General features: G+C 39.0%; 1 protein-coding gene across 1 annotated transcript in view; it reads left to right on the top strand.

Moving 5' to 3' along the window:
* The window catches only part of spock1 (SPARC (osteonectin), cwcv and kazal like domains proteoglycan 1), a 122,365-nt gene that overhangs the window by 103,302 nt on the left and 1,205 nt on the right, over positions 1-17,858 (top strand). Inside the window, exons 9-12 of the mRNA XM_085371147.1 lie at positions 13,771-13,890; positions 15,552-15,773; positions 16,207-16,269; positions 16,853-16,990. Coding sequence (XP_085227273.1) covers positions 13,771-13,890; positions 15,552-15,773; positions 16,207-16,269; positions 16,853-16,990 — 543 coding nt within the window. The remainder of the gene's footprint in view (positions 1-13,770; positions 13,891-15,551; positions 15,774-16,206; positions 16,270-16,852; positions 16,991-17,858) is intronic.

Below are 17,858 nucleotides of genomic sequence, written 5' to 3'. Positions count from 1 at the left end.
TGGCATCCCACAGGATGTGTGCTTTTACCCTTATTTATTATCTGTTATCTATTATTTATTCCATACACAAATATGTGTGTACAGAGTTGGGTATGAAAGCAGGCTCATTTTAAAGTATCAAGATGACTGTTATTGTTAGTCAGCTCCAGGATAATGAGCCCAACCATGGCACAGTCCTTGATGATTTTGTTAAAAAGTAATATGTGATCACTGGCTTTAGAACATGTACTCATACACAAGAGATCGCATCCATTAAGGGTCAGACGGTGGAATGTGTTCAGTCTTATGAATGTCTTGGAGCAATTATTGATTCAAACTTTGAAACAAACTGTGAAGCTGTGTGGGGACAAAAGGGCATCGGCGGCTGTCATGTTCAAGGAAAATTTCTCATTTCCACTGTGATAAATCCATGCTGATGTTATCTGATTGTGCTTTTAGTGAGACGTTTGTCTTTTTTCTGAGTGTCATGGATTGGTTATTTATCTATAGAGAGCAGAAGTCATATCATAAGTCATAGTTATATCAGAAGTCATAGTTTGCCCCTTGGGGATAAATAAAGTCTGATTCTGATATCGTTGGATGGTTTAATTGACCGTTTGGTGAGCTTCAGCTTGACACGGGCCTGTAGCTGGTTTGATTTTACTTTTTTACTTTTTTGATTGTTACAATCAGTTGCATTTAAAAAGTTTCAAGTGTCTATTTTGAGGGGGTTAAAATTGCTTAAAAGTTTTGTTATTGACTCCATAGTATTCATATGTTATAAGTGTGACTTCAGGATCCGCTTGCATCAGGAAGGGCATCCATACGGTGGCCCCGAGAGGCCAAACGGACTGCAACTTAAGAAAACACCAGCAATGAGAAAAAAGCTGTAAAAGCATACAAAACACGTTGGAAATAGGAAAAAACATCAAGGGAAATGTTTCTGGGGAGACAATAACCCGACGGACCAGTTGCAGGAACCCAAAACATGCTAGGTGTCTTTTATCATGTTATTGTCTCCTGAGAAACACTTCCCTTGTGCTTTTGGAAATCTGTTTTTTCCTATTTCCGTTGTGTTTTGTGTGCTTTTGCAGCGTTTTTCTTTTTGCTGGTGTTTTCTTAAGTTGCTGTCCATTTGGCCTCTCAGGGCCACCATACATAGTATAAAAAAAATGCTGCATCAAACACAAACTACCTGCTGTGGTGTGGAATAAGGGAGCAGCAAGAAGTAGCTTGCCAAACTTCCTTTAGTTGGCTCCAGTCTTAGGAAATCTACTATTTTTAGCATTAACATGTCAGTAATTAATCCAATGGGATTGCTTATTACTTTTGACTGATATAAAATTAGCATGCAGTGCCTTTCTTGACAGACAGCAAAGTTTTACTTCAAAGCTTTTTACTGCAGCAATGACTAAGGAATCACTTTGACCACATCTGTCTGTGCTAAAACTCATGAAACAACAACAACATTTTCCTTACGTGGCTTCACTAATTCCCATTCATGCAACTTATGTATGAATGGGAATTAGTGGTGTTTCCAACATATAAGCACAAACAGCAGAAGAACAGCTTGTTTTTTAAAGAAAGAGCAAACTATTATATTAGAAAAATGCACAGTGGTTAAGTGCCCAAATCCAACCGGGTGCTAAGCAGTACGTAAGTAACAGAAAAAAACCCACTAAGCATGTGTGCCCTAAGGACTTTAAGTCGTTCGTAACAAGGTAAAAGCACTGGATCAAGTCCATTTAAAGCCAGGAGGCATATCTGCAAAAAAGAAGCACACCATTTCAATTACACGACTTATCAGTATGTGGCACCATCATTAAGGCTCTGGTATATCCAGCTATAATGACAATAGCATATTCCATTAAACCGATGTTATGCTTGCATGTATTCTTATAGCGTTGTAGTGTGTGCCTGATTGTTTCAGCTGCAACCCCGGAGGTATTAGATGCTCTGAGATCAAGTTTTAAAAACATATAACACATCATTTAAAATCATAAATAGACTTGCTTTTACTTTTATATGATATCAAGTTCAACTGTGTATGATTACATCACTATTTAAAGCTTGTAAATTACACAAATTTATTGTAATTGTTAATATCACTGATTTGACCTTGTTATATTTACAAGAAGTGCTTAAATGAGCCAAACATAATATTCTCTTTTTAAATATAATGTGCATGTTTTCATATCTTCCTGTAAACACTGTGGGGCTACACTGAAGCTGGAAAACACATTATGCTCTAATACTTGGGGCTCAAGAGTTGGGAGTTCGCCTTGTAATCGGAAGGTTGCCGGTTCGAGCCCCAGCTCGGACAGTCTCGGTCGTTGTGTCCTTGGGCAAGACACTTCACCTACCGCCTACTGGTGTTGGCCAGAAGGGCCGATGGCGCGATATGGCAGCCTCGCTTCTGTCAGTCTGCCCCAGGGCAGCTGTGGCTACAACTGTAGCTTGCCTCCACCAGTGTGTGACTGAGTGGATGACTGGGTGTGTAAAGTGCTTTGGGGTCCCTAGGGGGGACTAGTAAAAGCGCTATACAAATACAGACCATTTACCATTTTACTTAAATTTACTCCTGTAGTCGTTTTATACCGTTTATTTATAATGAGCACATAGACTGTTAAGGTGAGTCTAATGATTAAAACATTTATATAACTGTCAGTAAACCCAGTAAACAAGACACTTTAAATTCCTTTCCATTACATTAAGTAAACACTGAATATAGATGCCTTAGAATTTGCTGCCAGGGCAACATTTAGCACTTTTTCTGCAACCTGAGATCTAATTAAAAATTTTCTGATTAACCCTGTGTTAAACAGTCACCCACTATTCCTTATGTAACAGAAGAGGTAAACTTATTAGTCATTGGATTTTTGTTTGTTTATTTATTGTTTGTTTGCTTTTTTTGTACGCTAATGTAGGATGTAGTGTAGTAAAGTATTCAAGCTTAAAAGTAACAGAATACAAAGCAGTAGATTTTGCTATATTGTTGGAGTTTTTCAAAGAATTTGAACTCTTAAATTAGGTGTCACTTCATTATTTGCACTGTGCTAGTATCAGGTTGGATCGCTTTTGCTTTCTAAGCTGCTTTTTTGTGGCACTGATTCAGCAAGGTGATGGAAACATTCCTCAGAGATTTTGGCCTATATTGTCATGATAGCGTCACACAGTTGGTGCACATCCATGATGAGAATGTCCTGTTCCACCACATCCCAAAGGTGCTCTATTAGAGTGAGTTCTGGTGGCTGTGCAGGCTTTTTGAGTGCAGTGAACTCATTGTCATGTTCAAGAAACCAATTTGAGATCATTTGAGCTTTGTGAAATGATGCTTTATCCTGCTGGAAGCAGCCATCAGAAGATGGGTACGGTGTGGTCATAAAGGGATGGACGTGGTCAGCAACAATACTGAGTAGCCTGTGGGAGTTAAACAATGCTTAAGTGGTAGTAAGGGGAACCAAGTGTGCCGAGAAAATATCCGCCTCACCATTACACTACCAGCTGCAGCTCAGCCGTTGATACAAAGCTGGATGGATCCATGCTTTCATGTTTGCTAGTGCCAAGTTTTGACCGTGCCATCTGAATGTTGCAGCAGAAATCAAAACTTATCAGACTAGCCAACATTTTTTCCAATCTTCTGTTGCCCTATTTTAGTGAGCCCATGCAAATTGAACCTACAGTTTTCTGTTCTTTACTGACAGGTGTGGTCTCCTGCTTCAGGGTTTGACATGTTGTGCTTTCAAAGATACTCTTCTGCATACTATGGCTTTAATGAATGTTTACCTTCCTATCAGATTGAAGCACTCTGGCCATTGTCCTCTAACTTCCGGCTTCAACGAGTAATTTTCACCTAAAGACCTGCCTCTCACTGGATATTTCTCTTTTCCAGGCCATTTTGTGTAAACCCTGGAGATGGTTAAGTGGGAAAATCCTAGCAGCTCAGCAGTTTCTAAAATACTATCCGGCACAAACAATCAAGCCAGCTTTAAAGTCACTTTAATCAGTTTTCTTCTCCACTTGGACGCTCGGCTTGAATGGCAAAGTGAACACTGAATATATATTTATTATAGCTACATTTTTTTAGTTCATCTTGAACTCTGCACTTCCATAAAAAGGCTTTTACAAGACAGAAAATATATACACAGATGGAATAGGGCACGCAAGGGGCCACATAGTCTGAGGATTGGGAATAAATGAATTTGTTGCCTGTCATATGACTATGCAAAGGCATCGAACACTTTCTGTACATAGATTTCAGTCTTTGTATCTTATGTCTGCTGCACACTCCCTTGATTTTGAATGATAGCTGTAGAAGAGTCTACGCTGCAGCATGCAATTTATTTGGAGAGCAGGGTGAATATTGTTGTTTTTCTTTGACAAGGCAGAGTGGTAGTCTTCAGATTCCATGTTTGCGAGTATACTTTTCCCTAAACCACACTAATAACCTTTATTTATCACTGAGTGGTAGCGGGCCTATGGGGAACATGTGTGTTTGTCAGTCACATCACTCCCACTTTTCCCTTTGACTCCTCAATCTCCTCCTCCCTCTCCCAACTCTATCAGTTTCTCATTTATTTTCTGTCTCAAGCCTCCACTCCATCATTTTGCAGAGTGTTAGGTTAAAGTTCCACCTCCGCTTTTTTGTCTTTCTCGTTGTTGCTGTTGTTTCTTGTTTTTTGGGGATTTTTTGGATTGTTTAGAAGACTGTGAAACACATGCATCTCTGAACTGCATTTATATGGGGACAAATTAGTGTCTGCTTGGCATAAACGGATGATAGAAAGTCTCTGCAGAATTGTAACTTACAAAAGCTCTGGGAAAATAAATTGTCTACAACAGAGAATTTAGAAAAATCTTAAGAATTAGGCCATAATTGCAGGTTAATTACATGCGTTAACCAGTAATTTCTCTGAGTTTTCCTAATGAACATTTAGTCCTGATGTGCTCAGAAATCCATTGCTGCTGTTTGCCTGTTTGTCAGAGAAGGTTAACACATCGACACGGGGGTGCTGAGGTTTCATTTGATCTGCCATCTCCCCTGAGGCAGCACTCTGTGACATTGCACATCATTACTTTCCCCTGTAAAACAATGACTCGACCTGACATGAAGCGATCCAGCAGATGATCTTCTATAACGGCGTAAGTCAGCGCTGGTTATGGTCAATGAGATTTTTAAAGTAATAATAGATCATTTTTATGTCAGCTGTCACTGGGAAAAAAGACACTGACAAAACAAAGAGCACTGTAAGATGCTGAACAGGCTAAATCCCCTCGCTGAATTAAATTTTCCCTGGCATTTCAGTCTCACAGTTCTACTGAGAGCACACAGGAGGACAGATTGTGCTCTCTTTTCTCCTGCCTCCACACTTCCTATGCTCTCCTGACGTGTGCCAATTGCTCAGGGATTTTTTCCAGAGTCTTGACCAGCGTGAAGAGTGTTTTCGAATTTCTTGTTGAGACTGTCTTCACCACTTTCAAACAGTCTTTGTTGGTCTTTCCTGACTATACACCTTGCTCTTACGTTGATACATAATTCCTAAATGATTTTGCATTAGCGTCATGTTGAGAGTCATCTGCAGGGCTTAGTGTACAACTTTGTGGTTACAACTTTAAGCATGTCGCATTTGCATTGTGTAATTGAGGCCTAAATTACAATTAATCTAAGGCAGAAAAATAGAATTGCATTGACATAAACAGCTAAGATATGCCAGAACTTGTGGCTGCTCCGAAAATAGTTGCATTTTCTAGAAGTTTAATAAGAATCTCCACTCTTTGTTTTTATTTGTTTTGTGGCACTGCTCTGAATATGTAACACAGCAAAGGGCTGTGCATGCATTACTCCAAACAGAGGAAATAACCTGTTTGGAGTGATGCATGGACAATCCAACATCAGGATAATAGGAACCTCTGCGTTCTGCTGTCTTTGTATAGCTATAGTATCAAACAAGTAGTTTCACATGCCTTATCATATCCAGGCCATGCCGTAAATTTAAATAACCAATAAAATGGTGACTGAAATGGTTACTTTTGGTTTGCTAGTTTATTAATTCCCTAATCCCTACACATTCTCCTCCAGCCTCTCTAGACTGTTTTATATCCAGTGATGTTGGATTACACAGAAAAGTTCCACTTTGAAAAATGAGCTTTAAAAAAGTAGAAGAGATACTGATTTTGCCAAAATAAAATTACTCTTAAGGCTAAACCTGAATTGGTTGTCTGCCTTCCGCTGTTTGTGTATCTGGCCAATTTCTATCTCTACCTGTCTCTCTGCCTGTGTAGACACTGTATTACTGATCATTATCTGGGCGAAACTTAGCTCAGTGCCAGTGAAATCACTCTGGAACGCTGATAGCTCGGGGCAAAGGAAATCAAACATACCTTTGTATCTTTTTAATGAATCTGACCTTCTATCTTCCTTGTATCTCCTTCCTTACTGTCGCACTTCCTTTCTTTCTCTTTCTGTTACCTTGTTAAGAAATGCCATCTCCTTCCACTGCCTCTCACCAATCCTCTCTCGCTTTCCATCTATCTTTAATTTTGATTCAATCAGACGCTACTCTCGATGTCTCAAGGTGATCACCACCTACCTTTTACTTTGTCTGGAGCCAGTGAGACGCTTAGTTAATTATTTACAGGTGATAAAGGGGACCCACAGAGGACCTCAAGGCCTAATTTCTCTTGATATTTGGAGTTGTATCTCAGAACGTCTGGCACACACATTTATCTCATGACCTAAACTGCCCTGGAGGGTTTGACATATGTAATTTGGGAAAGTTCTGCTCAATCTCCTCCTAATGAAAGTAACAACTCTAACATCTGGTGATAGTGCAAAAGTGCACAGATGAGTATGGGAGAATATTTCTAGAAGATTTAGGAGAACTATGCTCTCTTTGTCTTTTCTCTTCTCCTTTTGTGGATGTTTCTTCCCGTTAAAGGGAGTTGTTCCTTCCCACTGTCACAAAGTGCTCGCTCATAGGGGTTTGTTTGATCGTTACGGGTTGTTTTCAGAACCTTACAGTATAAAGCACCTTGAGGTGATTGTTGTGGTTTGTATAAATAAACCTGAATTGAATTAAATTCAATAGCTTTGCCTCGCCTTTGTCTTCACTGTTGTCATTGCATAAGAGACATTTAAGGGCTTGTTTAGCACAGAAAAACGCACACAGTATTTTGCATTTTCATGCATCAGTTTTGTAAGATTAAAGTCTGAAGGCAGTAGATGTTGAAATTTTAAGCACTCATGCAGGGATTTTCCCCCCCCCTTTTCCCCCCCCTTTTTTTTTAAATCTAGTTAATTAGTAGGGGTGTGAGAAAAAATCGATACTGTGTAGTATCGTGATATTTTTCTGAGCAAAAGATTAACTTTTTTTTTGCAGCAATAAACATGACAGTTTACTTATTTTAACTTAAGACATTTTTTATTTTAATTAAGTTTAAAACTTTTTTATTTAATGTAAAATTATATTTTGTTTTAATTTACTTTCAAATTCTTCAGTTGCTGAAGGGGCTGCATAGTTTTCATAAATTGCATAGTTCAGAATAGCTATAATTGTACCAGATGGTTGCATTTAGTTAAGTTGGACTAGACTGTAATACAAACCGTTCAGTTTGTCAACATTAAAACTGACTGAAATGAGAGAAAGACTGAGTGCGAGACTTTGATATTAGATAAAATGAATATTGATAAAGTTTACCTTTATGTACAGAATCTGAATATCGCAAAATATTTTAAAAAATTGCAATAATATCGTATCGTGCATTAAGTATTGTGATAATATCGTATCGTGGGATGTATGGTGATTCCCACCTCTATTAATTAGCACATTTGTCTTCAAGTGGCTAACATTCAATCATGGGCATTGTGACATTTACCGACTAATTACACAAACTATATATTATTCTTTTATACTGAGAGATCATTGTTTTTTAGTTGTAATGGTTCCTTGAAACTTGGCTACTACCATTTAGCTATGTGAGCTACCAGGACATTGCATTTTTTTGTCAGGCACATAATAAAGTTTTTCAGGGATAATTAGTACGACAAGTCAACAAAACACATCTGTAAACACAAATGAAAATGTTTAAAGTGGCATCACCGAGAATACCCACAAACCAGTCTTCTTTGGAGCTGCCCGTGTTCATCCAGTGTGCACATAAATATATATATATATTTATATGTATGTGTGGTGGGAAAATAATAATTAAAGGACACAAACAGTGCTATCGTTGTTGTCATGGTGTTTAGTAGCAGTGTAGTACACTTCAATTTAAAAGATTACAGCTGAAATTTGAGCTTTTAAGGTGTAAAAAGAAAGAAAAGAAAACTGTAATTCCCAGTGAGACAACACATAAACCAAACTTTAAACATAATGAAGCAATTCAGCCTCTTTAAAATGTCCAGCTAGTGTTTGATTTCATTTTCATTTTTTATTTCACTGCCACTATCTAAGATAATGTTGTTCAACACACTTTTTCATTTGTCCATTTCTCTATCTTCTGTGATGGATTTCAGTTTTAACTTTGCTTTTCCACATTCAGCAGGTAGTTTTCCTCTGAATCAGTCTGTGAAGGACTCGTAGACTGTGATATTTTTTTTTTAGTTAGGTGCCAGATTTTCATCCAGGTTCGCAGACATGAAAGACAGCAGATGTGAGGATGTGGTGGGTGAGAGGGAAAGCAGAAGGAAGGAAGAAGGATAGATGGTGATTCTAAGCCACGATTCAGTGGTTGATATTTGACCCACAGCTATGATCGATGGCGTCTCATGTGAGAACGCTGCCTCTATATATGTGCGTGTGTCTGTGTGTGTGAGTGTCTGGCTGGCTGACTTGTTGCCTCTGTCTGCTTCATCCGCTGTAAAGGTTCCTCGTCAAACTCTCTTTGATAGGTTAGAGTGGGGCTTTGACAAATCTGACACTGCAGTCTCCACACCACCTAAGAACAGATGGAAAGCAGTTGTCTGGTTTATTATTTAAAGTAGAGTGCACATTTTGCTCTTAGTTGTTGAGATTTGACAAAGTAGCTATTTACCCAAAGGTTTTTATTTATTCTGCCCACTTCTGCCTTTTTTTGTCACTCTGCACTGTGATAAGTAAGAGTTAAATTTGCTGCTAAAATATAAAAGCCACCAAAGAGATCTTCCAGTTTCTTGAAGCTGACAAGGTGCAAAACTTTTCAGCTTTGTTTTTCTCACACCTGTTGCATCAGTTATGATTTCACAAGGAAATCAAGGACTGCATTGCTGCTTAGTCATAGTTCTGCAGTATCACATACAAAACTCTTTGGAAACTACCTGAACTGATGGATGCTGTCAGCAAACTTTCTTTATGAAAATGCACAATGGAAAAATCCTGACAACTTAATGAAAAGAGGGGGGAAAACTGAGAACCTTAGACAGTTATAAAGTATCCAGGGATAGATTTGGCCTACATGGCTTTTGATTTTGTAAGTGAAAAGAAGTAAATACAACGACTACAGGAACAACCCATTAAAATTTAGCTTTTATACAAATGTTAATGTTAATATGATGTGCAGTGCTGTGCAAAAATTTGAGCCACACATCATTTCTTTATACTTTGCTTTCATAGACCCAGACTTTCTTGCCTTTCTTTCTGTTTCATTTTCAGTCCTTATAGCTGACATTTACAGAGGAATGGAAGCTTAAAAATAGACCTACCTCAAGGAATGAATGGGTGTTGTCTCTAAACATAACAGACAAATGTTAAATTGTATCTTTTGGCACAAAACCCTTAATTTGTCCCAATTTTTGTAGTCAAATCTATGAAAAATGTGCACAATCACATAGTTAGACATAAAATAGTATTTTACAGTAACAAGCTGATGTACCTCAGCATGGTGTGTCACGTGCCCTTAAAAAATGTAAGGAAAATCTACAAGTGGATAAAATAAGAGGTGGCAGATTTTGATCCATCATGCAATACCATCTAGAACAGCGTTCCCCAACCCCCGGGCCGAGTCATTTGGTACTGGGCCATGAGAGTTGAGACTTGGGTGTGAAATGTATAGTTTTCAAGGTTTTTATCGGTATTTGTCATTTTTTTAAAATAATTTTTATCATTAACTCGGTTTCCCTGGGTCTTTTCCCATGTGTTTTATGAATAAATGTTCCCTTTTTTGTACTGGTGCTGGTTTTATTTTGTTGTATTTACCTTATTTACCTTAAAGTATGTCCATGAAAATATTGTTGGAGTTAAACTGGTCTGTGGCGCAAAAAAGGTTGGAGACCGCTGATCTAGAAAATATGAGACTGGCAACAGTTTCTTTTTTCATCGTGATAATGACCTCAAACACACCAACAGTGCAGTAAAAACATACCTGGATAGAAAAACTACACAATGGAGTTATAAGTGTCATGGACTGGCCTCACCAGTCCCCGGACTGGTTACTAAACCAGTGTGGGATTGATTGAAAGAGTGGCTCAAGACTTTTGCACAGTAATGTATTCTGTTAACATAGAAAAGTGTAAGAACAGGCCTTTATAACTCTCTGCATTGGATGTATATGTGAATATTTTCAGCTTTCTAACTTAACGCCCTCTGAAAAGGCTCCTTATGCACTCAGCAGTGCTGGAATTATCAGAAACTATTTCAACAATGCAGACAAAATAAAAAGATAAGAGTCCATCTAGACTCATTCTGAGCCATAGTGCCAAGTCTAGAAACTTTGAGAGGAAAAGATGAGTGTAGTGAAGTCAGAAAAAGTGTACAATAAGATGGAAAGCGATAGAGGGAGTGGATATCAAAGGTAAAAACTGTTAAAGAAACGCTTAAATCTTTAGAGTCTGTAGGGGGATGTACAAGGAGAGAAATGGGAAATGAAGCACTCAAAGCAATTTAGGTGAGAGAAAGAAATAAAGAGAGTCGGACATATCAAAGTGGCCTTCTTCTTCGTCATAAAAAGAAACTGGCTTAGCCACAGCCAGGTGTGATAAGTGGCTTATATTGAATCTTGAAAATCGACAGAGTTAGAGAATTGGAAATGAACGAGCAATCGAGAGAAATCAGCAAGTCTCAAAGGCAACAAAAGAATCAGAAAAGCAAAGAGTGATACAAAAAGCAATGAGAGGGAACAGAGAGCAAGACGATGAAGGGCAGAGACGATGTAGGAATGCAGTGCAGTCACATAAAGGATCAGGCAGGGACAAACCTTCCAGAGGTTTGAGCTTCGAACGGGCGACGTGCTACCGACTGAGAATCGCTGAGGAGAGATGATGTTTAGCTGTTGGTATTTTGTTCTCTCTTTCCAGACTGTGGAAATGAAGAGTGCTGTGAAATGTTATCTGTCTGGTCCTGAAGGCACACACTCACACATACGTAGTTACGCACATGTACACATGAATTCAGTCAGACAAGTATTTTTCATCCTCTTTTACTAAGAACATCTTTTATGGAGGAAGATGTGCACAATTCCAAACTATTACTGTAAAATGCAGTATGTACAGGTGTATCTCCATGTGTGCATGACCTGACAAGAATGCATGAATACAGGATGTTGAGTGTGGCTCAGCTAAAAGCAAGATGCCAGAAATATGTGCTTATAAACTACCACTGACGCTGAGGAGTGTTTACACTTTGCTTGTGTGTGTGATGTGCTCATATCCTTTTGATCCCATGTTTGCTGACATCTTAATCCACTGACAGCAAAGTGTGATTCAGGTCTTCTCTTTATTTAAGTGCAAGTCCTTGTGTGCGTGTGTGGATGAGTGATTTTGGTCCATTTAGGCGTTCACATTTCAAACATTCAGAAGATTTTCTCAGTTTTCTATCTTCAGATGTAAACACTAGAAAAAGAACGATTGTATCAAAGGAAAGCCACGTGCAACAGGATTGTCAACAACCTTCCTCTGTGGATCGTCTGTGCTACACGACAAAGCTGAAGGATTTTGATCGGTAATGATGGTTCGAGATGCCGAATGGCTGTTGTCCTCTAGGCACATTTATCAAACTCTCAGACGAAAGAAAATGAGAAACAAATGTGTCAATCAGGCGCAGAAGATTGACACACAAAGATGCAGAATGAGACAGGCAGAGGCAGAGGTCTGCTTGAATTGCAGTCCAACCATGTCTGTCCCACGGGGCTGAAGCAACGAGAGCTTTCTTTCTTGTTGTTTATGACTCAAATTAGGGAAATTCAGTTGATGCTCTCTGTCATTAAAGCATCAAAATGGGTGACAGTGCTGGGTGAACTTTCTTTGCATTTGCACAGATGCGAGCGATCATGCACAAAGATAGAAACTAGGGCTGCCACGATTAGTCGACTAGTCACGATTACGTCGACTATCAAAATCGTCGATGACTGATTTAATAGTCGATGCGTCGTTTGAAGCTTTGTAAGATCACAAAAGACGCAGGAATGAGTAGTAGGATTTAAGAGTGTAATAACGGACTGAAACAGAAGATGGCAGCACTGCATGCACAAGGATGCCAGCTGCCGTTAAACCCCGAAGAAGAAGAAGAAGTAGCTTTGTCCCAGAATTCATAGCGCAGCCCAGCTCAGTTTCCAACAATGGCAGCAGCTAGTTAGTTTTAATATTACTCTTATTATTCTTTCTGGGTCACAAAATAAACGTTTAACATATTTTCAGACGAGAATGTAACTGTGTAAACCTCAAATATCTGCTCAGTTTATCAAGACACCACATATTTTGAAAAGCGTTACCCACTAGCTCGATAGCTAGCCAGGGGCAAAGCTCACTAGAGCCGGTGAGAATCCCGGACTCCGGGCAAATCGTTTTCAAACCCACCGCCGTCTTTCGCTACTCAGGTTAAACATATATAAGTCACTTAGATAACTTAAAAATGTTATTGTTTGGCTTTTTTCAGTATTTTATTTGTTCCTGAGTAAATCGGTTTGGCTGAGATTAAAGTTATAGTTTTTACACAGCTGAATAAATGTCAAGCAGACAACTGATTATCAGAAGTGTGAGATGCTCAAGAATATACTCCGATGTCCTGTTATATTTTAAGTAGCAAGGAGTTTATTAAACTTCACCGAAACAATCTGTAAATTTCATTAAAATTTAATAAACTATCATCTTGCCTTTATTTTGAGTTAGCACATAGCTTAAACACTTAAAGCTGTAAGCTAATGATAGTTATATAAGAGCAGATGCATGCTGGTGCAATAAGCTGTACGTTTTACGTCCAATGGATGCATTGTCGACTCTGATTAGTCGACTAATCGCAAAAATAATCGGTGACTAGTCGACTATCAAAATAATCGTTTGTGGCAGCCCTAATAGAAACACATGCATTTATCTTAAAATTGCAACAATAAAGTGGCATCTAATGCAGACACAACTATTCTTTTCTTTTTTCTTGTTTTACTATGAAGGCAAAGTGGCATGACAGACCTCCACTGGTATGGTGTATGTGTGTGAGATTGTGTCTTTTCCTGCAAAGATAAAGTCATTCGTCTGAACTCTGAACGAATGCTAAATGAAACTGGACAGAAATGCTAAGAGCCATGGAAATAACAATATGTATACTGTACATGTGTGTATGTGCATATGTGCATGTCAGATTGTGTTCCTATGGTAACCAGTATTTGAGTATGCGTTATCACCCCACTGTGTTTGCTCAAGGAGAAAAGTTGGACGAGACAAAAGAAAGGAAAGAATACAAAGGAAAAGTACACAGCAGAAATGGAATGAAAGTTTGATGAGGAGCAAGAAAAAGAGCTGTGTTTTTTTACTCAGATGACAGCAGTAGATTGACAGCTTCCCTTTTCCTCATTATTTTGTGTGTCTGTGTGTGTGTGTTTCTGCAGCTTGCACTGATACAGAGCTTCACAGTCTCTCTGCCAGACTGAAGGACTGGTTCGGAGTTCTCCACCTCGATGCCAACAGAGACCTCAAATCCTCTGACAGCTTTGACTCCACCACTGGACGTGAGTACATCCCCATGCCGTGTGCCTGTGTGTGTGTGCGTGTGTGTACCCAGTAGCTTCTGAAAAGTCATGCTTTTTTTCAGTTCTCATGAGGGCTAGCACTGATGTTGACAGTGACCCTGCTCTGTTCTCTGTAATGTCAACATGTCTGAACTAGAGATGGACCGATCCGATATTACGTATCGGTATCGGTCCGATACTGACCTAAATTACTGTATCGGATATCGGAGAGAAATAAAAAATGTAATCCGATCCATTAAATATCAAAAAAGCACCTCACAAAACTTGCGACATGGCATAACTCGGCTCATAACCTTAGCACGTCAGAGCAGTATGCATCACGTGATAGAGCGGCTGTGGCCAGATCTGTCGGTGGTCTGGTTGAGCATTTCATCTCCGAGAAAGTTATCCCAGAGAGAAGTAAAGCAAGTGTGTAAGTTCATCTCTGAATGTTTGTAAAGCATTCCTGCGTTAAGCTTAACAACCAATATATGGAGCGACTGCCTCTCTCTCTCTCCCTCTCCTGCTGCTACTTCAATCGTGAAACTGATCAATGATCAGCTGATCGGCTTTTCTGTCGTCAGTCCGTCTCTCTTGTTTGTTTATCGCCCACTTCGCGCCAGAAAGAGGAAACCAGCGGCTGAACAACAGCAGCACGTTTAACCTTGATAAGCTGTTGTTAGAATTTATTTAATATTACTTTCTACACCAGGATCTTTTTCTACATAGCTGACGGCTGGTAACTGTGCAGGGGCGGATCTAGCAAAGTTTAGCCAGGGGGGCCGATAGGGCATGAACAGGGAAAAGGGGGCACAAAGACATACTATTCTTTCTTATTCTCATTTAAAATGTCTAGCTTTTAATAATTAATTATCTGAATCTTACACCCAAAGTTTTAATCTGATGTAAAAAGTATAGAAGTCCATTACTGTATATAGTAACTATTAAGTCTAATATACCCTAGTAAGCTATAGTACTTTTTCCTTTGGGAAGATACCATCTGTGCAGTCTGCAATTCTGTTGAAGAAAGATGTTGAATCTCTTTAATTATTCTTGAAAAATAATTGATTTCTGTGCATTTTTTTCACACTGCATCAAATTAAAGTTGATTACGTCGATTAAGCATCATGAGGTGGAGGGTGGTTCCCTATTTTTTATTTTTTTGCTGGGAGTTTGCAACCCTATTAGTTAGGTTGCTTACTCTTTAAAATACCAGAATAGGAAGGATGAAGTAGGTTTAAGTTTATTAGATTGATCAGTATTGCTGAACTATGAAATATTTTGGGTGCAGTGTATTTTTTGCATACAGGTATAACAGAATAGCTTTAGTGGGGGTTTTTTTGAGTTTGAACTTATACAAAATGCAGCAAGATATTTTAAAAAAAGTTTTATTTATTAAAAAACACACTATATCGGTATCGGACGATATCCAAATTTAAGATATCGGTATCGGACATAAAAAGTGGTATCGTGCCATCTCTAGTCTGAACACATCTCAGCTCTCTGCCGCTGAAAACACTCTTGCGCACATACTCGAACTCGAAACTCAGTGTGTTACTTTAAAAAAAGGAAATGTCGGTGACTTGGACATGTTCTGCAGTATCAGATGTGATTTTTTTTTCCTTTTTTTCTTTTTTGCGTCTCCATTTTTTCTTCTCTAGACTTTGATACAAGCATCCTGCCCATTTGTAAGGACTCACTGGGCTGGATGTTCAACAAGCTAGACATGAACTTTGACCTACTCCTGGACCAGTCGGAGCTGAGTGCCATCTACCTTGACAAGTATGAACTGTGCATGAAGCCTCTCTTCAACTCCTGTGATTCGTTCAAGGATGGCAAGCTTTCTAATAACGAGTGGTGCTACTGTTTCCAGAAGCCCGATGGTGAGGAAAGGGGGATGAAAGATAAAGGGATAAAAGAAGGAGGGAACATATGAATAAGTAAGGAAGGAAAGAAAGCTTAAGTGACACAGATACGAGTTGCCTGCATTACCTCATTTAAGACCAGTTACAGTAGTTCTGATATAATGTAATGAACTAAATGTTAGTAATGGAGTACTAATAAAAACATGTTTTTAATTAATAATGTATTAAGAAGGATAAATAGTCACGTCATTCAAGGACTGTAAATCAATAGTGAATGTAAGGATAATGGGTATTGAGCCTGATAGCAAAGGAGGATGTCTCCAGTATAATATGTCACTAAGCTGTTAGTGGAGGGAAACAGGTTTGAGTGATTATTAACTATAATCTAAGATACAACTAAAGCTGTTTCAGTTTTCAATTTAATGATACTGACTTTCTTCTGTTGTTGTAGGACTGCCTTGTCAAACTGAGAAGAGCAGGATCCAGAGTCAAAGTCGAAGAAAGAGCCTCATAGGTCAGTCTGAAGTGGCAGCTGTCAGTTGCTCGCTCCTTTAAATGCCCTTGGAGGAAAACTCACGACCACAGAGTGAAATGGCAGTTGGATTTCTTTTAATAAATATTTTCGAGTAGGGGAAAAAAGGAGATATTGCACCAGCACTATAAAACACATCCAGGCACTTTGTACACATGTCATCTGTACCCATTGAGCAGATCGTGTAGTGTTTCAGCTCACTACAAAACAGCTTGAAAAACGAGCTGGGACAGGGTCAAATGAAGGTAAGAGAAAATAGGTGTGTGCGTTTGTGGATGTGTGTTATCAAGCGACTGCTTTTCCTTAAGCAGAATGTATGGTTCCTGTCTGCAACCTTCACAGCAGTAATTGATTGTTGATCTCCCTCCCTGTGTGAATACACAAGAACTTTTGCTGCAAGTTGAGGACGTGTACATGTAACCTCTGCTGAGCAGAGTTTGCATTATATGCTCAGATTTTATTTTTAATTTTTGTCTGTTTAACCTTTCCAGCAGCTTTCTATAACTTTCTGTGAATTTTCGTCATTCCTTCTCATTTCCTCCTGCTTTTCTTTGCTCGTCTCCAGGCACTTATATTCCCCGTTGTACTGACGAGGGCTACTTCAAACCAACTCAGTGTCACGGCAGCACTGGCCAGTGTTGGTGTGTGGACAAATATGGCAACGAGATAGCTGGCTCTAGAAAACAAGGCAATCCCAACTGTGGTAAGACCAAGCCACACATGTAGATATTCTTCAGTTTGCTCTGTTATTCCTCCATTTCTCTGACCTTCTTTCTGTGTTAGTGCTTTGATCCACGTTGTCTGCTTGAACATCTGTCTTTTTTGTTTCATTTGTAATCTTCTACAAATTAGAAAGTCTGCCGATCTCTTCTTTACAACACTGAAACACAGAGAGCACTGCAGCTGCAACTTTGTTCTCTTTCTTTGCTCAGTAATTCTCCCCGTGTGTCTCTATCTGTACCGGTATCTACGGATCAGTTATCATTTAGGAAATAGATAACATTAGGCATGCCTCTGGAGCCAATTCAGCTGTTTCTAATATGCCTGATTCTATCTGCCTCTGATATCCTGCTCGTGTACCTCTGATAAAACACCAGCATCTTGCAAGTCAAGACAGAAAATTTGTCACACTTGTCAGCAGGGAGCAATGTCAAAAGATCTGTTATGAATATGAATTTGAAGCAGTGCTGAGGCGTACCTCACAGGGGAGAATAAACAAATAAACTACTGCCTACTGCATTATATTTTGACAAAGAATATACAAGATTAAGTTTTTTGACATGTTATAGTGATACCTAACAAGTCAGCCATGGAAATTCAAATGAAATGGTCAAAAAGCCAATAAAAGCACTTTGCTACAAATCAATTGCACTGTGGAAAAAAGAACAATAATTAGGAGGAAAGAATCCAGGCAGACATACTAATTACCAATCAAACAGCCAACTCACTGGCAGATTGCACCTCGCACGGATGCCAGTCTAGTCGAAAACCAGTAAATGCAGGTTCCAGTATTGATGTCCGTCCAGCCTCCATGCACACATGCACACATGCACACGCGTAGACAACACCAG

The sequence above is a fragment of the Diplotaxodon limnothrissa genome, linkage group LG2 (assembly GCF_057381915.1).
Source record: "Diplotaxodon limnothrissa isolate DT_005_m linkage group LG2, D_limnothrissa_male_GT1.1, whole genome shotgun sequence".
Taxonomy (NCBI): domain Eukaryota; kingdom Metazoa; phylum Chordata; class Actinopteri; order Cichliformes; family Cichlidae; genus Diplotaxodon; species Diplotaxodon limnothrissa.
This window is presented reverse-complemented; position numbering and strand designations above follow the sequence as displayed.